Source organism: Festucalex cinctus, chromosome 17 (genome assembly GCF_051991245.1).
Source record: "Festucalex cinctus isolate MCC-2025b chromosome 17, RoL_Fcin_1.0, whole genome shotgun sequence".
Taxonomy (NCBI): domain Eukaryota; kingdom Metazoa; phylum Chordata; class Actinopteri; order Syngnathiformes; family Syngnathidae; genus Festucalex; species Festucalex cinctus.
Window position 1 is genome coordinate 8,426,519 of NC_135427.1, and position 20,215 is coordinate 8,446,733.

General features: G+C 39.3%; 2 protein-coding genes and 2 non-coding genes across 5 annotated transcripts; 3 read left to right on the forward strand and 1 right to left on the reverse strand.

Moving 5' to 3' along the window:
• Window positions 1-159: 159 nt before the first annotated feature.
• Window positions 160-6,149, reverse strand: LOC144005111 (DNA-directed RNA polymerase III subunit RPC4). Its single transcript, XM_077503045.1, has 8 exons — window positions 4,076-6,149; window positions 3,659-3,705; window positions 2,418-2,575; window positions 2,212-2,348; window positions 1,991-2,069; window positions 1,664-1,911; window positions 1,212-1,364; window positions 160-897 (listed from the first exon to the last, which is right to left on the reverse strand). The coding sequence occupies exons 1-8, from the start codon at window positions 4,256-4,258 to the stop codon at window positions 760-762; spliced, it is 1,143 nt and encodes a 380-aa protein (XP_077359171.1). The 5' UTR covers window positions 4,259-6,149; the 3' UTR covers window positions 160-759.
• Window positions 5,242-15,675, forward strand: LOC144005110 (cerebellar degeneration-related protein 2-like). 2 transcript variants are annotated; one of them, XM_077503043.1, is made up of 6 exons: window positions 5,242-6,066; window positions 10,961-11,073; window positions 11,854-12,002; window positions 12,068-12,232; window positions 13,138-13,345; window positions 13,415-15,675. In XM_077503043.1, exons 1-6 carry the CDS (start codon window positions 5,988-5,990, stop codon window positions 14,186-14,188), a joined length of 1,488 nt encoding a protein of 495 aa, XP_077359169.1. In that variant the 5' UTR covers window positions 5,242-5,987; the 3' UTR covers window positions 14,189-15,675. The 2 variants fall into 2 exon arrangements, with proteins under 2 accessions (XP_077359169.1, XP_077359170.1); XM_077503044.1 differs by lacking the exon at window positions 5,242-6,066 and adding an exon at window positions 7,853-8,044.
• Window positions 15,676-19,546: 3,871 nt separating this feature from the next.
• Window positions 19,547-19,619, forward strand: trnar-ucg (transfer RNA arginine (anticodon UCG)). The gene has a single exon. It is a non-coding gene; the product is annotated as a tRNA-Arg (tRNA).
• Window positions 19,620-19,775: 156 nt separating this feature from the next.
• Window positions 19,776-19,847, forward strand: trnam-cau (transfer RNA methionine (anticodon CAU)). Its single transcript has one exon. It is a non-coding gene; the product is annotated as a tRNA-Met (tRNA).
• The last annotated feature ends 368 nt before the right edge of the window (window positions 19,848-20,215 follow it).

Genomic DNA, 20,215 nt, shown 5'->3' on the forward strand with positions numbered 1-20,215 from the left:
CCTGACACCCACAGCACTTAGGCACAAGGGGGGGATGAAGCTTTTTAAAAAAAAAAAAAAAAAGTATTTTTCCGGAGTTTGTGAACTCACAAATATCGCGAGAATTCATCTTTCGAGAGCAAGGTTATGTACATACACTTCAACTGAAAAAACAATATCTGGTATGAAAACTGACAACACTTTTTTTATTTTATTTTTTTTAACCTTTACAACACATTTATTTGTACATTACTAAACAATAAAACTGCGTCATCTGTACAGAACATTGTCAAACGCAATGAAATACAAAAGTAGACTTCTTATAAACGGAGAATATCAAGATGCAAAACAATTTGTCACTCAAATTAAAGCTCACTAGTTAAGAAAAACACAACAGTTAAGATTTTACCATGTAGAAAATGTTTGGAATCAATATTTAAAAAACCTTAGCAAGTCACTTAAAAAAAGTGATAAATGCATTCAATCGTTGAACATTTAAATAATATTTAAGAACGGAAAAACAAAAAAAACAAGCATAGGTAACCTATAATAGCTAAGTACTTAAATCATAAATCAGATCTGTCTTGCGAGGCTTTTACAATATATTACAAAAAATGATGGGCGCAACTAAAATCAGTTGTTTACACCAAACGTACACTATGACTATAATACATCAAATATACCAAAACTAGATAACCGGTTCGCTTTCATTCATTGGCAGTTGATTATCAAAGGGTGGCGCTCCAACGCTGCCGAAAAGATCAATCAAAAAGGGGATGATCAGGATCCTTGTTGCTGTTGAGTTGATTGTTCCAATAAAGTTTGGAAGTTTGGAGATAAGACCAGTTTATGTTGGATGTTTCCTAACACCATCATGTCTCCAGTCTTACCGTCGGACAGATTCACGGACACCAGTTGCTGAAAACAAGAAGAGAACAAAAATCATTTGAGTTCGTCTTAGGGTATTTGGTGCACTAATTCATCTTATGGCTGTTGTGTGATTTATCCCTTCGTACATTGTCGAGCATAAAAGGAAAGTGGTTGGATGGAAATGTGCAACATGAATTGACATGAACGTATGTAAGGTGTTCCACAGGGTTCATTTCTGGGGCCTCTGCCGTTCGCGTTGTCGGCTGCCCATTTTCAGAAAAAATGTGTTTGGTTTAGTATTTCTCTGGCAATGTCAGTGAAAGTGAACATTTGTTAATTAAATATTATAAGCTTGAGATTACCTGTAGGAATGACAAAGCGGCTCCATTAGTGACGTCCATGACAATATCGGCCAGCTTCATCTCCACCTTTCCCGACTTTCGTATTTGGAGCTTACCCAGAAATCCCTCTGAGAATTCTGACAACACGGGCGAGCACTTGACCGACGGGGACTCCTGGAGAGACGCAAACGAGCAATTTGTGGGCGATGAGTGCAAAACATTATCAATGATGCCTTCAGGGAGTCTTGTTTTTTTGTTTTTTTTTTAAATAACAGTTTACTGTAGCGGAGCAGTTTGAAATGGTAATAACATTGTTCACCACTAGATGGCAGACAACGCTCACAAATGCCTCCAAGAATGTAGTTCTCCACCAGAGAAGAAGTCTGTTTTGAACTGATGTAAGCGGCATCTGTGAGCTAGCGTCATAATTAGCCTAAAATGCTACCGCAGCTAAGCCCAAAATGTCGACTCACTTGTGATTTCCCGAGCGGCGGCTTTTTGCCCTTGGCGACTTTCTCGATTCTTGCCTCGGGATGGGAGTCTGCTTTTGGCGCCCTGACGGGCATACAGTCGGGCAACTGCATGAAGACGAGCTCCTCCTTGCCGGACAGGCGGAGACCTTGCAGTATCTCTGCCAAAGATGGCCGCCTTCCGCTCGGGTCTGCTCTCACCTGAGGTCCGCGGGAGGGCGATCCGGGAAGACGCGGCTTCTCTTGGCTCGCTCCATCAATCAACAGAGTGAAATAAGGTCACAGATAGGCACGTGATGTTATAAGGTGTTGTTGTTGTTGTTGTCTTACGTGTTGCGCTCGTCCGGCACAAAGGTAATTGGATCGGGTTCAGCTTGGCGTCATTCTTTAAACTCGGATCGCATATGAACTGGAAAAGCACAGACACAATCAAAACCGTAATCGAATTTTCTCTTTTCACTGTTGGACTTACAAAGTCCTGCACAACCCAGAATGAAAACGATACAGTCCCTCTTAATCCTAGTCCAGAAAGTGTATTTAGTGTAACTCACGTCATCTCGCTGCAGTATCCCGAGTAGCTCATCTTCATCTTCGTCATCATCATCATCAGAGTCTTGCCGTTCTTTCTTTATCGGTTTACGGTTCGGAAATGCGGCGACGTCGCACGCCCGCGGAGCGGCGAACCAGCCTGCGAGATGAAAAAAAAAGGCGTAAAACCGATAAGCCGAACGTTGCGCAACGCGCCGTCGGCGCGAACCTGTCGTCTTCCGCGGGGCGTCGGCGGGGCCCTGCTCAAAGATGGAGTGCGACTGGATCGTCTGCGGCTTCTCTTTCCTCCTGCTTCTGCTCTCTCGTCTTCGATCGTCCCTCTGTTTCCGCTCTCTTTTGGGCGCCACTTGAGTCTCTTCCTTGATTCTGGAATGAAATGTGGTTGAAGTGCACACAAGGTCAACACATTTTAGCAAATTGTTTTAAACCCTGCAAGTGAACTTTTCTAAGATGCCGTTTTTGCACTGATTCCAAATTTGCCCTCATTTCTTCCCAAACACATCATAATATTATAACAATCATTATATAATATGTAGTAAAGTAGTACTCATATTTATGACTTAAGGATTAGGCAGGTGATTTTTTTTCTTCTTCTGAAATTACTAATGATGGTAAAATCTGTATTGCACACGCTTTTGTTGGTCAAATGTGAAAAACAAAAATTGAAAATATCTCAAAAATCTGATGTGCAAGAAACAGAAGTCAAAACATCTTTTAATAAATCATATAATCACCATATAATAATTTTGTGAAAATATAATAAAATTTGCAATTAACTCAAAATGAAATCAAACCAACAATTGAATTAAAAAAAAAAAAAAGTGGACTGATATTGTAAGAAATGTGTTAACGATTATGTAATATCTTATATTAGTTGGGGATTTACAGTATTACATTTTCAGGTGGTGCTCGTTTTCTCAAAATCGATAATGTAAAACATGACATGAAATAGATTATGTTCATTTTCAGTTCAAAGTTGTACATGTGCAAAAATCATAGTGTTAAAATGTTGGCGTTAAATGTTGATCAGTGTATTTTTATTTATTTTTTTAACACTGTCTGACTTTGATTAATTTAGTGGTAAACAAACTGCAGAAAGAGAAAAAAAAAGTGAATAAAAGTAAGCTCCGCCCACTTGATTAAAAAATGCTCTGCCACAAAGAATTTTGGGATATGATATATTACATATCATATAATTATGCAATAAGGTATTACATTACTGGTAAAAATGGGAATACAGTATCAGTCAGCATTTTTTTTTATATACATTGCATGTGAAATTAATACATTTTTGATGGAGTTAAGTGCAATTTTAAAAAAAATCATTAGGATGCAATAAGCGTCTAAAGTTTGTTTTGGGACACTTGAAAATTAAAATTTTCTTTTGAAGATGACAAAATGAATATACAATATTACTGCACCGAACAATCTTGAATGGTGACTACTTACTCATCTTTGCTTTTCCTCACAACGTTGACGTTTGGCTCAAAGGTTTTCTTGGAGGGACAGAAAAAAAAAAAAAGTCAAATTAAACCACTGCATGTAAAATAATACAGATGTCAGTACTTTTTTTTTTTCTTTTTTTTTTTCTAACAGACTTCCTAGTATTTTATTATGTGACTAGTATGTATGGTTTATGGGAAATGAACTTTTTAAATTGTTTGCACACAAATAAGTCTCTGGAGCACCTACTCAATTTATCAAGTGTGATATAAAGTCAATTACTGTGAGAAGCCGATTTCACCAAAAGGGAAAATGTTGTTTTTCCTGTCGGCTGGATGGATCCCAATTGTTGTTGAAAGTGACTTTTTGTTTTTTACAAATAATGACCATTTTTTTCAGGTGGCTTTCTATTCGAGCAGATACCTTTGTTTTCTTCTGGCCACCCCCAAGCGTCAGATCCCGATTTCGGAGAGACTGCAGTCTTCTCGCGGCGACCGGGGAAGGGAGGCATCCGAGACCGACGCCGTGCAGTCCTCTGCTCGCATGAGGAAGACTCAAACTAGCAGAACAGCAGGGGACCTCTTCTGCCTTCTTCGTTTCCATCATTCAAGATGATTAGATCCTCTTATGTCGACAAAGACAGCGTCGCGCGTCTCATTTCCTGCCAAACGTTCGTTTGTATTTTCGAAGTACAACATCAAATTTAGTGTTTTATTGCTGCAAATGAATAAACGTGGCTGCTAAATTGTTTTTGAAGACCACATTTCACTTTGAAATGAACATTTCCGAAATGGTTTTAGGCCAAGTGATGGCGCAGATGACAACAAAGCGTCGCTCGTCCACAATCAACTCCCAAATTGCGACAACTTCCGGTCGAAGATGTTTCCATTTGGAACACAATGAAACTCGGTGGCGTATGAGGGCTTTTTGCTTACGTCGTGTGCTTCCGGAAGGTTTCTGTCAAACGTCTTGGTTCTGCCGCCACAAAAGTAGTCCGTGTGGTTGCGGAAATGATAGACAGGGAAGATAAAATGTTGAAAACAGGCAGCCCGCTTTTTTAGCTAGTTTTCCCCAACAACACCGACATCGTTCGCGTTTAGCTCTTGTTGTTGTCTTGTAACGACAATACCCCAATACGGCCGCAAGAGGGCGGCATATCTTTTAAAATCGCCTTATAGTCAATATTGTGTCGATTTATTCGGACACAAATAATTACAAGCTATAACTTGAACTATTATTCACAATATTGAATTTAGGTACATGATCAAGCGGTCAAGCCACAATCTCTTAAAAAAAAAAATATATATATATATATATATAAAATCAATAAATCTCAAACAGTTACATTGTACTCTACATTACGGTAACAGAAACTCATGTGAAGGCGATGCAACAAAATGACAGCCTCAATAAACATGGACATGCCAAAAGTCAGCGGTAGAAAATGGACGGACGGATGGATGTACAGATGCCAAAAGTAAAAAAAAAACAACAACAAAAAAACAGTGGGCACATGTAAAAGAATACAAACGTTTCACCCATTCTATAATTACATAATAACTAATTTCAAATCAATCAATCTGTTGCATTCTTCATTTGAAATGCAAATCCAGGCCTTTGCTGCGGCCTCTTTCAGTTTATTTCTGGGGGTTTCTCCCTTCAGTCTTTTGCACAGGCGGCAAACTCGATACCCAGCGGCCAAACGTGGCCTGCTGTGGCCCGCTAACATCATTTCAAAGCAAATCAAGCATGTCAACTTCATGAATGCTTGCTAAAAAATATGTACAGTACCCAAATTTCAAATTGTCATCATCTTAATCTGGGTGATAACATGGCTGTAGCAAGATGCCACACAGGAAGTTGTATTAAGATCTGATGGTGCATTTCAAAATAAAAGCCATTTGCAAAAATATGCAAGATTTAAAAACAAAAACAAACAAAAAAACGTTTCTGAAGGATATTTGAACATAAACACCCCCCACCACCACTTCCACCAATAATGACTTAATTCAAATGCATCGATTGCCTCATTTTTAATTTGGCTTTTATTTTTAAATTGACTCACGCCCTCTTTTCTCAGCGCCTTTTGGTTGATTTAATTTTCAAGTTGAGGCTCGCCTGACCACGGGGACAGGAAGTGCTCCTCTTGCAACATCACTGCCACGTCTCGTCTTTGCAGCTGCAGCTGCAGCAGACGGGATGACAGGAAGAGAGGGAGAGACGAAGAAAATAGCCAGGAGAGGAAGGAAATAGGAAAATCAACACGGGCAGCTCATGATTGATGTCTTGAAGGAGCTTGTCGGAGTTTCTCTTGTTTGGACTGTGCACTTCATCCATGCTAAGCTCAGGCACAATGGACGAATTCGTTACCGAGGAGGAAGAGCCTTGGTACGACCAACGGGACTTGGAGCAGGGTAAGACGATCCTCCTTCCTTCCTTCCTTCCTTGGCCGCAGCATCCCGGCAGGAAGCGGCTGCAGCCGGCCGGTGGCATCTCTCAGTGGCACCCGCAGAACAAAGGCTCAGTCCGCATGCGCACGACGATATAACTTTTGCATGATCATTTTTAGTGGCATGCTGCTATATTTTGGTCGTTTGATTGTGTCCTAAAATTGTCTTTTAAAAGCATGCAGTGTGTCGTTTTTTTTTTATTTTTTATTTTTTTTTATAACAAAGCCTCGAATGTCTACAAAGTACTCAGTCTCAGTATCTTGTGTTATAATTCCAAATGTAGATTGAGTTACATAATTTAACTTGAAAAAATAATTACGTGTTCTAGTAAGCAGTCAAGTGATTACGTTGTCATTTTGCTTCTGAGCATAGTTTAACGTGAACGGGTCCAATTACGTCGTCATGAAAACCCACGTTATTTAATATAATAAATTTCTGAAATAAAAATCACATCTTCGAGGCAAATGTGACCAATCTGTAAAGAGATGCGCTGTTTATTTGCCAAGATTAAGAATCGTTATTATTTTTTTTGTGTGTGTACTTTTTGTCATAAATGCAGGCAAAATTATGTTATTGAACAAAAAGTACATTTTTGTTTCTTTTCTTTGAGGTGAGGACAAGGAACTGTATTTACTGTAATTAATATTATTATATTATTAATAATTACCTAGACTCGTGCTTCCCTGCATAGTTAATAAAAACTAAAGAAACTCAATATAAAGTTGGAGGGGAAAAAAAGCATTTTTATTCATGAAATTTTCAGTTTAAAAAAATGAACTAAAAATAATTACAAGCATGAATGTCCTTCGTTTTTTTTGCCTTTGTCAGTTAATGGAATGAACTTTTGTGGTTCACGTCATGTATTTATTTCAGTATTACTGTATGGTAATATCGAATAGGGGTGGGACGATATTTGATTCACAATATCGATAATATCACGATACACAATAACGTACCCTGCCTATCGCCCATCACGCCGGCTACCTTTATGAGCGCAAGAAAGTGGAAGAATGGTTAACTTTTTGTCCTGAAAATATCATTTGTATAGGCTGCAGTCAGTGACGATGCTTCATGCTGTGATGCTGAACTCCACTTCCCAAATTTCCAATCTCTCTTTCACGCTCAGTCACTGTGCCAAGTCATCAGGATCATAATATATTCCTGAAGGTGAACCAGTGCTGACGCAGAGACTGTGCAATGGCACGCATTTATCTTACTTAGGCTTATGCGCTGCAGATGTCAAAAAAGACTCAAATGTGACGAAATGGCTGTCTTAAAGTGAGCTGTGTGCTATGCAACGAGCCCCTCGGAAAATTTCCATCTTGTCATCAATGATAAGTACATTACACAGTATTCAAGTACTTGTAGGTCAGAAATGACAACAAGCATTCTATACATTCAAAAAACGAAATACTTCCTCAGAAGTATTGTTATTTTAATGTACAATATTAGCCCCAAAATCGATTTCCGGGTTGAAACAAGCTAGCCAGCAACGTTGTTGCTAACCTCATAAACCCTCATTTTTTTTTTTTAATGAATTTTTAATCATGGCCGACATCGTCCTCCCCTTGTAAATCGAAAGTTACGAATGTAACTAATTGAATGAATGAATAAAAAAATAAAAAATAAAAAATAAACTACGGTTCTATTTCGTCCCTCCCGACCGCCAGGTGGCGGTGCTGTAACCAGCACGGAATTCCGCTTGTCGCGACGGCGTCATCGAGTAAGAATGACAAAATATGGCTGTCAATGCTTCCGGCCGACGTAATCTCGTGTATAAAAGGGAACGTCGCCAGAACACATCTTTTTTTTTTTTTTTAACCTTCCTCGCAAGCTCAACCAATCAGAACGGTAAACTAAACACGGTTAACTAAACACGACTAGTTAGCTGAACCAGGCAGAGGACGGGAAAATGATGACGTCATTCTGAGCCGTCACAAAGGTGCAGAGTGGTGAATTGATTTTTAAGATAAGACAAACTTTTCAATGGTATGCGTGTCTTCAACGCCAGCACTCTAGTTTACATTTACATGGCAACACATAGAACCTGAGATCTGATTGGGCAGCAAAAATATATATTTTAAGCCATGAATAATGCTATATAGTGTGATAAGACCATTAGCCTCTTTTTATAAGTGGATAGTTTTTGTAATATGATATCAATTAATTTCCTTTTTCCTGGTGTAGTGAGTCCCTCAAGTAAACATCTTAAAGTCGGCATCGAACTTTTGATTTTCTTTTTTACATTCATAAGAAAACGACATTGTACATACAGTCCCGGTTTTATTACAGCATCCGTTTGGCTGATGATGCAATTTCCAATTGGGAAAAATAGATTGGTTGTATCAGCCAGGTTGCATCGATATTTTGACTCGTTCATGTAGCCGAATGCTCAAATAATTCATAGCTGAATTGAAAACTTCTGTGAGCTTCTTGTGGAATTCCTGATGTTGCCGCAGCTCACGTTACAGCTCGAAAAGCAGGAAATCGACGGACTGTTTAGACATGCCATTAGCATGCATAGTTGTTTGGGCCTATTGTGTGAGTGTTTTTTTTTTTTTAATCCTTCTAGAGTCTCCACTGGCTGGATTCCAGGAAGCAAATGCTTGGCCATTGTACCAGCTGAGAATGGACCTTGGTTTAAATCAAACGAGAGGCCCGCCAGGCTCTTTCAGTGCTTAAATGTTTACGTTGCGCAAGCACAGCGCATCCGCTGTAGATGTTACTGTACTGATGGTGAACATCATGATAAAGAGAATTACTCATCGATAACACAAAATGAAGGCCTGCGTCACAGGGTAGAAGGAACAGAAGATGTTTGTCTTGTCTTGTGTCAAGGAAATATTGTCTTTGGAAGAAATCAACAGGGAATATAAATAGACGTTATGTACAGTGCACACTTCCGTATTTTTTATTATTATTATTAAGATATGTAAGCATAGGAGTGAACAGAAACATGAAGCGCTGGCTGAGGCTTTCGGCCCGTCTGCGGCAAACGCGCAGTCGTGTGTGGCAAGTATCGATTGGAATGTTTTCTAATGCAATTATTAGTATTGATCGGTTTGCTTCCTCTTTCGCCTTTTCTCGAGTGCTTTCAGGTGTTTGCATCCCGCACAGCTGTGGAGAAATGACAAATGAATTTTGTTTCTTTGGTTTTTAGTGGTTTTAGATCTCCCTTTGGTTGACTTGGTGTTTGTGTGGTCCTAGATCAGGGGTGTCCAAACCTTTTTCATTTGAGGGCCACATGCAGAAAATCCGAAGGACGCAAGGGCCACATCATGTTATGAAGAGAAATTGTGAATTTTTCATTTTAGTTTTTATTTTGTTTTGAGTTTTTTTTTTTTTTTAAATTTAGTTAGTTTTAATTAGTTTTCGGGTGGCTCTGATAGTTTTTTTGTTTTTAATTAGTTTTATTTCTTTAATAAATGCTTAGTTTTATGTTAGTTAGTTTCAGTGTTAGTTTTAGTTTTTTTCGTTTTTTTTTTTTAATGTGTATTACTTGTGCGCAATATTTAAAAAAACACGATGGGCACGGTGTCATTATTCCGGTTTATATCAAAATAAATTACTAAAAATCACATTTAAAATCATCCCCAAAGGCTCATGCATTAAATTAATTACCAAAGACTACAACAAAGGGCATTTTTGCTATAGTTATAGTTAGTTTTATTTTAGTTAATTTTTTTAAAGATAAAATGTAGTTTCAGTTAGTTTTCTTTTTGTAAAAAGCATCTTCGTTTTTATTTTATTTCGTTCACTAAATAGTTTTTTGAATTTTAATATTTTCGTTAGTTTATGTTAACTAAAATAACCTTTAATAGCACCCGTGTTTTTCGACACCCTCCCTTCTTACTTTGACCATCTACAAACATTTTTGTTTTTATTTGATTTGAACTGACTCAAATGCCATTTTTAGCATATGTTGCGGGCCACTAAAAAAAAAAAAGGGCAGCGGGCCGCCAACGGCCCCCAGGCCGTAGTTTGGACACCACTGTCATAGATCATCCGAGGCAGCTTTTTGTTTTTCATTTTGTGTCAATACAAGCAAACGTAGACATTATCAGATTGAACCAGATTTTTATTTGTACGTTTTTAAAGAAAAACAGTTAGAGTAGTGTTAAAATTAAAAAATAATTTCAGTCTAGTACAAAACTACAGTTACATAAATGTCCCCTTTTTTTGGGCTGTGCGAGAGATAAGCATAACACCAGTGAATCTCATGGGGATCATTTGAAAGTCCTCTGGGCAAAGATCTTGTTGTTGCTTTTTCCGATTATGACCTGACTTTGTACTTTTTCGTGAGTTGTTTACAAACAGCCTCTGGAATGTCGACCCGCCCTTCAAGTGTGGAATTAAACAATCCAAATTGCCCGTTTCTGAAATTGTGTTCTATGAGTGAATGCCTGCAGCTAATTTTCCTAATAACCACCAGCACACCCTCCCCTTGACATGCTGAGCAAAAACATTTTCAAGCGAGTACGTTCAAGCAGCTAAAAATGTTATACTGATAATTTCAGCAATACAATAGACTAACTTTTGGGCTTTTTTTTTTATTTTTTTTTTTATCAAAAATAGCCCCAAAGATATCCTGGTACTAATCGCAATTAATCAAAATTGAGCTGCTGCAGTTTTTTGTTTTTGTTTTTTGTTTTTGTTTCTTCCCTGGGAGCTTAGCGCTCCTTTTTTTTGTTCACCTAATCCTTTTTGTCACTGGCATACCCCATCATTTTCCTCTACCAGAATTTCTCAGCTTTCTATTAATATCCCGTCATTTCATGCGTCATCTCTCATTTCCTTTCTCATGTTCTGTGCATGCGTTATGAATTCGCCATTTCCTTGAATCTTTCCCGTTTTATAGACCTCCACCTGGCTGCAGAGCTCGGAAAGACCTTGCTGGAGAGGAACAAGGAGCTGGAGGATTCCCTGCAGCAGATGTACATCACCAATGAAGAGCAAGTGCAAGAAATTGAGGTCGGGGAGGCCGTGATAATGATCAATAATAATGAGAAAAAAAATGAAGTCTGCAACGTCATGCAATCGTGGTCGCGGAGTCAACAAAACAGAGCAGATTCATTCTGGCAGCAATTAGCATTAGAAGAGAGCTAAATTTCTTCAGTTTTCACAAATCTATTTAAAATTGTAATTGAGTTTTTTTTCTAGATGGCCCTGGTTGATCTCCTTTGCTCTGCTGCCACCTGCTGGCCATTTGTGTAATAACTACCATTTCTGCAACCGTTCTTTGCAGTTGAGAGGCTGCATCAAAGCCTTCTGTTTGCTCTAGCATAAAAAAAACACACACACAAAAAACGTATAAATACGTCTTTGGGACACTCACAACATTAAAAAAAACGTATTTACACGTTATTGGGAGCAAATGAGTTAAGCATGAAATTTCACCCAAAATCCAGAAAATCCCAAACTTTTTGTCAATAGTGTATATGGCAGCTTGAATAATGGATAAGGTCATCATCATAGTTAAAACAAGCACACTTGAAAGGGGAAGTCAACAAAACTAGTCTAAAAACGGCATTCTGGTTAATATTGCGTTTGTGAAATATTAATTACGCAGCACAATCTACCTGTTTTTATCTTATCTATCCCAGATGGCGGCCATTTTGGCACTTGTTATCAAGTGAAAATGACATCACAGTTGCTCAGAAAATGACCAATCACAGCTAACCGTAACTGTTCAGTAGTCTTATCAGCAAGAATTTACTGTGGATGAATTCTGTGTGTTTTTGTATCGCACAGTACCTGTCAAAACAGCTGGAAGTGCTCCGAGACATGAACGAACAGCACGCCAAAGTGTACGAGCAGCTGGACGGCACCGCCAGAGAGCTCGAGCGCACCAACCAAACGCTCGTCGTCGACAGCAAAGCCTCACAGCAAAAGATCGAAAGGTAATACTTGTGAGTAATCTCTCGCCATCCTGCTAAAAAATGTTTTGTCCTGCCTTTTGGATCAGGTTAACAGGGACCATCGAGACGTTGCAGAATCAGGTGGAGTCCCTTTCGGGACAGGTGGAGCAGTTGCGCTCGGTGGAACAGCTCCGAGTCAAAAGGGAGAAAAGGGAACGACGCAAGACCGTCCACTCCTTCCCTTGTCTGAGGGAACTTTGCACGGCGCCCAGGTACGAGGATGGCGAACTCACGAATGAGTTCTTAAACACAAATAGTTCAAACAAACACGGGGTGGGCAAAAATGAAGGCAGATAGGATATCGATCGCACGTGTTGATTCCGGACAAGCGAAGAACACAATTAAATGGAGATGTTGATGATATTCACCTACTTTTTGGATTGATGCTGGCTAATTGAAAAGAGGTGTATTATGTTTTGAACTAGCTTAACTCATTTGCTCCCAATAACGTGTAAATACAATTTTTTTTATGTTTTAAGTGTCCTGAAGACGTATTTATACGTTTTTTTTTGTGTTTTTTTTATAGAAGGCTTTGATGCAGCCTCTTTTTTTTTTTTTAAATCTAAAATACAAATAAAAAATATTAAGACAAATAAAATTATTTGAAACACTATATTTATGCAAGTTATTTAAGTTAGTTATTTTAAAATGAAAAAAAGGTGCAAATGTATAAATTTAAACAACTCAATAATCTTTTTAGTTTGTGATTATACGGATTTTGTAATTGTGGAGTGTAATAATTGAAATTAGAATTGAATTTCGATGAATTGCGCAGCCCCGCTTTGACATGTATAGCCGTCAATGGCACTGAATGAGTTATTAATCATTTTCGTTTTTATTTTATTTTGTTAAATGAAAGTGTTTTTTGAATTTTAGTTTTACTTATTTTGTCAGTTTTAGTTCACTAAAATATCCTTTAATGGCGCCTGTGTTTCTCGACACTCTCCCGTCTTACTTTGACCATCTCCAAACATTTTTGCTTGTATTTGATTTGAACTGAGTCAAATGCTATTTTTAGCATATGTCGCGAGCCACTAAAAAATGGACGGCGGGGCGTAATTTGGACACCACTGTCCTAAGATGTCCCCTTGACGGCTTGTTTTTCCGATTGCGTCAGGTACGAGGATGAGTTTGTGGTGGGAAGGGCGGAAAGCTTCACTTTGGAGCCGAAGCGTCAACCGTCGGAAGAGGACAACCAGCACCTGCGAGCGGCGGTGTCGGCACTGCGAGCGGCCGTCCGGACGGAGCGCGGTCGCCGAGAGGGCGCCGAGAAGGAGTGCAGCCTGCTCCTCGCCGACTTCTCGCGCCTGCAGACGCGCGTGCAGGTGACCGTCGCGCCGTTTCTTTCACGATTACGACGATCGTTCGACGTGACTTTGTGATTTTTGTCCAAGGATGCCGAGAGTTGCCAGGCAAGGGTTCGGGAATTGGAGGCGGAGCTGCAGGAGCTGCAGCAGCTACGCCGCACCCGGACGTTCCTCCTCGGAAACGAGGACGACGGCGTCACCCTGACGCAGACCGTCCTCAACAGCACCCCGGAGACCGACGCCTTCCTGGAGGGAGGGGTCGGCGAGACGGGGGGCGGGGTCAGGGAGGGAACGGAGGGCGGCGCCGCCGGCGCGGACGGGGAGGCTCTCCCCGAGTCGAACCCCGTGAGGAAGAGCTGCAGCGACACGGCGCTCAACGCCATCGTCGGCCGGGACGCCAGCGGCCGCAGGAGGGGAAGCTACGCGCTTCACGCCAACAGCGTGAGGAAGAGGGGGATGTCCATCCTCAGGGAGGTGGACGAGCAGTACCACGCGCTGCTGGAGAAATACGAGGAGCTGCTGGGGAAATGCAGGCGCCACGAGGAGAGCCTCTGCCACGCGGGCGTCCAGACGTCCCGGCCCGTTTCCCGAGACCCGTCCATGAAAGACTGCGCCGCGGGCCACGCCCCCGCGCCCCCGGCCCCGCCCACCCCGACCCGCTCGCCCTCCACGCCGGAAGCCATCGAGATGATTGGCAAGCAAGTGGAGGCGGTGGATAAGCGTCTGGGGCACAACGCTCCGGAGTACAAGGCTCTCTTCAAGGAGATTTTCTCCCGGATCCAGAAAACCAAGATGGAGATTAAAGCTTCCAAATCGGCAAAATCGAGCAAATCGAGCAAATCAGGAAAATCTAGTAAATAGTCACGTGTCGAGTTAGAGAAGACAGTTAGTTGTAGGACAGTATCGATGTTTAGTGCAGGGGTGTCCAAACTTTTTCAGAAAATCCGAAGGACGCAAGGGCCACATCATGTTATGAAGACAAATTGCGTTTAGTCCTTAAAATTGTACAAATCATTTATTTGTGCTTTTGCATCTTTAGAAAATTCTACAGTATATAAACCAATTTATTTGTAATATGGCAGTAGGGTTATTATACTTTTGGAATTTTTCATTTGAGTTAGTTTTCAGGGTGGTAATGTTAGTTTTTGTATTAGTTTTAGTTCTTTAATAAATGCTTAGTTTTAGTTAGTTTTAGTATTAGTTGTAGTTTTTTTTTTTTTTTTATGTGTATTACTTGTGCGCAATATTTAAAAAAACACCATGGGGGGCGTGACGTCATTATTCCGGTTTATATCAAAATAAATCTACTAAAAATCACATTTCAAATCATCCCCAAAGGCTCATGAACTAAATTAATGACCAAAGACTAAAACGAAGGACATATTTGCTGTAATTTTAGTTAGTTTTGTAAACATAAAATGTAGTTGCAGTTAGTTTTCTTTTTTTAAAAAGCATCTTTGTTTTTATTTTATTTCGTTAATGAAATTGTTTTTTTAATTTTTTTGTTAGTTTTACTTCACGAAAATAACCTTGAATAGCACCCGTGTTTTTCGACACCCTCCCTTCTTACTTTGACCATCTCCAAACATTTTTGTTTTGATTTTATTTGAACTGAGTCAAATGCCATTTTTAGCATATGTCGCGGGCCACTAAAAAAAAATGGACGACGGGCCACAAATGGCCTCCGGGCCGTAGTTTGGGCACTCCTGGTTTAGTGCTTCTGCGCTGCGAAACCTACACGAACCACCAGGTGTCGCACGAGGTCATACTCCTCCATCCATTATCTAAATCGCTTGTCCTCTGGAGGGTCACAGATGATGGAGCCTATCTCAACTTACTTTTGCCCAAAAAAAAAACTGGATTGGGAGCCAGTCAATTTCAAGGGCGATGGAAAAACGTGGAATTGCCAACATTTTTGACTGGTAAACTCATTCAAACATATTTACATGTACAAACATGGAAATATGTTTGAACGTACTTGTAGGCAAAATGCTAAAAAAGATTCAAACATAGCATTTTTTTTTCCACATTACGCCACAAGGTATTGACTTGTGCATACTAAAAAGTAAAACGAAAACAAATGACAAAAAAACTATTTTTTAGGATTTGAATTAAGGAAGTAAACATTGTTTGTAATGTTTATCTTTTTATTATATCCGCAGTCGATGATCTCCGCTCGACATTTTTGCCCATAATACCAAGTGATGTGCGCATGTGGACGTCAATACCCCGTGGCATTATGGGAAAAAAAATGCCAAATGGAAATCATGCACTGCAGACATAGCTTGTGTCCGAATTCACAAGGCTGGCTCCTCCGAAGGCCGAATTTGTCGGCTGCGTGACGTCACTTCCGCTACGAAGGCGACAGGACGCACTGATTTTTTTTTTTTTTTTTTTTTTTTTTTTTTTTTTTTTTTAAATGGATTGTCAATGTTGCTTGTCGGTAGTGCGTTGACTGACACTCCATTCATGTGCAAGTCTGTGCGTGTTGACGAGTCGTCCCGGAAGTGACGTCATGCAGCCGACAAATTCGGCCTTCGGAGGACCCACCGTTGTGAATTTGCACACAGGCATAGTGTAGGAGCCAAATAGTACCTTTTGGTGGTTTCTTCCTGTGCGGGTGTTTGTGTGTCGTACACGTTTTACTATCAAGATGATTGGCGGTGTCACAACGCATCAGTGGGAGTGGTCTGTCTTGTTATTAAGTGGACTCACCTGTGGTGAAGGTGTCTGTCATTGATCACCTGGTGGGGTGAGCTGGGGAAGGAACTTTTTTGTTGACCGCATCAAACAAATCGATATTGGAATAAGCACAAGAATCAACTTGGAACCGTGAAGTCCATTCAGGAGAACGTCGCTTCAAGGCTGTTGGAGGAACGTCTTATTGAAAGGTACCATATTTGGCAAAGATTGGAATTGAAGCGAGTAAACTTGATGAAGCTTTGCAAGTACTTTCAAATGTATTTGCAAATACGTTCCAACAAGTTTGACAGTAAAAAAAAAAAAATGTTGGCAGTTCTACGCTCCCAAACATGGCACATACAAACAATTCAAACTCGCATTCACACCAATGGACAATTTTCTGTCTTTAATTATCTTAACACGCATGTGCTTAAAAAAAAAAAAAAGTCCCGTGCTGGCATGTGAAGAACATGCAAAACTCAACACAGATAAAAAATCACAACCTCAAGAAGTGTGAGGCTAACCGTGCCTGCTTTTGGCTTTTTAAATGTGCTGACTACAAAACAAGAATGTGTCGAAAACAGAATCAATCTCTGATCGCATTTTAGTCTTACAAACGAGAATGCAAAAACCTCCACCAAGGCCGAACAATCCTACTTTGGATCTGCAATGTGCTGCTTATGTGTTAAAAGTTTCTTCCCTTATTCACTCAGAAACTAAATATTTTGAAAATGCTATGCAATTGTAACAAAAAAATGAAATAACATACAAAATTGAATGAGACTCAGTAGAACACAGACCGAGAAGATTGAACTAATAACGAGATGAAATATATATCGATGTATATTCCGCATCGTAGTTGTGGTTTCTGCAATCAGCAACTTGCGCTCGGACTCGAACGAAAGTTCCAACAAACACAAGTCAGCAATTAATGGACTTTATGTGAACGAACCGAAACAATTCCTGTTTTCTGCTCCAGTCACATTGTGCAACATTATCATAACAAGAAAGCAAGAAGAGGGAAAATTCCTCTTAAAAAAATAAATAAAAATAGTTAAGCATTTTCCGCATTCTGCTCACACTCAAATGGAGAAAAGCGGGTAAATCCTCATTTTGTTCTAATTTGCACCAAAAATAAACGTATGGCAGCACAGTTTTTGTCATCCTTCTATGAATAAAACCATGATTCAAACAATACTTGTCGGATTTGCTCTTTTATCTTGATAGACACCAAAATTCAGTGAGTTTCATTAAAAAAATAATAATAATGCAGTAGTAAAATTACAATTAGTTAAATATTTGTTTGGAGGCCACTTCTAGGCCGTAAATGTAAAACAAATGAAAACCAGTAAGCATGGCGGTAATCGAGCATACCACGTGACTACGTAGATTCTGACGCCGTTTGCTGTTCATAACCTCAAAATGTCATGTGACATAAACCGAGGCTCCCTCATATGCAATATTACACTAGAACAGAAAAGCTCAACTATATAACTGACATGAATACACGTGGAAATAAGAGTTTATGTTCAATCATGCTGTATTTGAAACAATATATTAACATTTCTACTTGTATTTTTTTGAATGTATGAATAACCGTTCTTGTTTTTCTGCTTAATTTTGTCACCTTGCTTATTTATTTATTTTTTTTGTGGGAGTGAAATGGGAATAATGATGACAGTGTCAGAATGCTTAATAATGTGAAGTTCTTCCTATTGGCCAGTTAACCAAACCTACTCCGCCCCTTTTTCATGGCACATAGATTTGTCACATTTTTTTTTTTTTTTTTTTTTTTTTTTTTTTTAAAGAATGATTTGGTGTCAATATATTTTGACATTAATACATTCTAACAATCTATTTAATAATAGGCATGTTGAAGCCAGGGCTTTGTCTAACACGTGCAGCCTAACCGAGTAACCTTAAAAAAGGATTTTCATGATTAAATGCCTTTTATTTTTTTTATTTTTTTTTTCTGCAGGGGGGGGGGGGTGTCGTGTTTGTCTGTGTATAATATGAAGCTTTACTATAATGAATGTTTTTACCATGTTGAACACAAAAGCAACTTTGAATACTTTGCACCTGACACATCCACAATATGAAGTTGTGAGGGATAGACTTTTTTTTTTTTTTTTTTTTTTTTTTTTTTTTTTTTTTTTTTTTTTTTCATGAATTCAGGCGAGGAAATCAAAGATTATGAAAAAAATCAGCAAATAAAACAGGATAACTGTGATGTATCAAGTGCATTTTCAGCAAACTTTTTAACCCAGTTAGAATGCTAGAGAAATATTAATATCAAACCTACCAGCTTCTATCAATGTTCTTGTTTCGTCTTTTTGCAATTTGTTTGCTTTTGAGAGTGGAAATGTACCTCTGTATTTATTTTTATTTTTTTTACTAACACAATGTCATAGCATATATTATTGCTTTATAGTTCATTCTAACCATGTGCTGTATCATTATTGTGACTCACATTTTAGATTCATCTTAATATCGCTGTCTCAACCAAGACTGATGATGATAATAAAGCCTTAAAACTACATTCATTGTTGTTAATGTTTCAATTGGACACGTCATACACAACCCTGCTATTACCTAAGTTTGCGCATGCGCGGGGTGGGGGGGGGCTACCAACTACCCTATCAATTTGAATGGCGGAAATTAGAGTGGTGACAATCTTTGCTTAACTGTACACTTTAAAGCTTGCATGTCAACTTCCCCGATGTCAATAAACCACATGCTATGCATGTTAATAAAAAACCAAAACAAAACAGCAACTTTCCAGCGGTTGAAACGTTTCTTGCAGAGCCGATTGCATTGGATCCAATTAATTTTCAATGACCGTTTGGTAGTTTCGCCTACCCATAATGCACCTTGAATTCGAGATGCGCACTTCCTTATTCCCCACAAGGGGGTGCTGGCGCCTATCTCAGCTGGCTCTGGGCAGTAGGCGGGGGGGACACCCTGGACTGGTTGCCAGCCAATCAGCGCACACGTGAATCACTTACGTCAAAATTAGCTGCGTTTTTTTTTTTAAGCTAGTGTTTTATTCTTAGTTCGAAACTGATCGTTACAAGAACAAAATAAGTAAAAATTGGCTCATCTTGTCTCACTCTCCCTACATACAAGAAGACAAACATACCAACAATGGAAATCATGCTCATTGAATGTAGTTTTACTTTACCAAGGTATTCAGATTAACTTGGATAGTCATTTCACACACACACAAAATAAAAAGAAAAATCATTTCTCAAAAATGTTTATAAACATAATTTCGGTGTGATTAAACTGAAACGAGTGGACGCTCAGAGTTCTTTAGCGTTCACCCTGGCCGAGCCGAGCAACTGCTTCCGTTTGACCAAAATGGACGCGAACGCCAAAATATTGTCTCAACGCGACTCTTATGTCAGGTAAAGGTAAGGTAAATGATGTGTACTTTTGCCATTGTTGCTTAAGTAGTCGCTTAGAATTTATGCTCATTAGCACTTCAGTGGATAAATATTAAGTATTATTTGAGATATACACACCGGGTGAAGTACAGACCGCGTGGCCTAATGGATAAGGCGTCTGACTTCGGATCAGAAGATTGAGGGTTCGAGTCCCTTCGTGGTCGTTTTTTTTTTTCTTCTTTTCTTTTCTTCTTCACTGAAAAGTGCTGAAACTTTTCAAAATGCGTCACGTTTTTTATTCTTTTTCTTTATATGACGTCCGATTGGTTGATGTGCCAGTGACCATTACATAAACTACATTGTAATGTGTTTATTTCCGTAGCAGAGTGGCGCAGCGGAAGCGTGCTGGGCCCATAACCCAGAGGTCGATGGATCGAAACCATCCTCTGCTATTTTGGTCACATTGGGTTTCTTTCGAAATATGATTTTATAACGTTTTGTAACGCTATCACGGACACCCACTATCGATGTATTGTGCTGTATCTGGGAAGAATGATATTTTTGACGAATTAAACGCAGAACTGCGTATGACCCACACAGTTATGCTGTTGCAGTACAGTAATAATTCATTGCATTAATTAACAAAAAAGGTCATATTTGCCAAGCTAGATTATGCTCCAGTTGGTCAATGTTATGCTAATGCATAGTGTTAACAAACTGATGAACAATTGGTGGTAGCTGATATCAGTGACAAGTAATGCATTTCTATTTTCCTGTCCAGTATTTATGTACATTTAGACTCCTTGGCATTTATCTATTT

Bases quoted from the DNA above. Each gene is read 5' to 3' on its own strand.
- LOC144005110 (XM_077503043.1), top strand. From the start codon at position 5,988: ATGCTAAGCTCAGGCACAATGGACGAATTCGTTACCGAGGAGGAAGAG. The intron at 11,074-11,853 runs GTCGGGGAGGCC...TGTATCGCACAG, and splicing joins AGCAAGTGCAAGAAATTGAG to TACCTGTCAAAACAGCTGGA. The intron at 12,003-12,067 runs GTAATACTTGTG...CTTTTGGATCAG, and splicing joins TCACAGCAAAAGATCGAAAG to GTTAACAGGGACCATCGAGA.
- LOC144005111 (XM_077503045.1), bottom strand. From the start codon at position 4,258: ATGATGGAAACGAAGAAGGCAGAAGAGGTCCCCTGCTGTTCTGCTAGT. The intron at 2,070-2,211 runs GTGAGTTACACT...GTGCTTTTCCAG, and splicing joins GGATACTGCAGCGAGATGAC to TTCATATGCGATCCGAGTTT. The intron at 898-1,211 runs GTAATCTCAAGC...TCTTGTTTTCAG, and splicing joins CCGCTTTGTCATTCCTACAG to CAACTGGTGTCCGTGAATCT.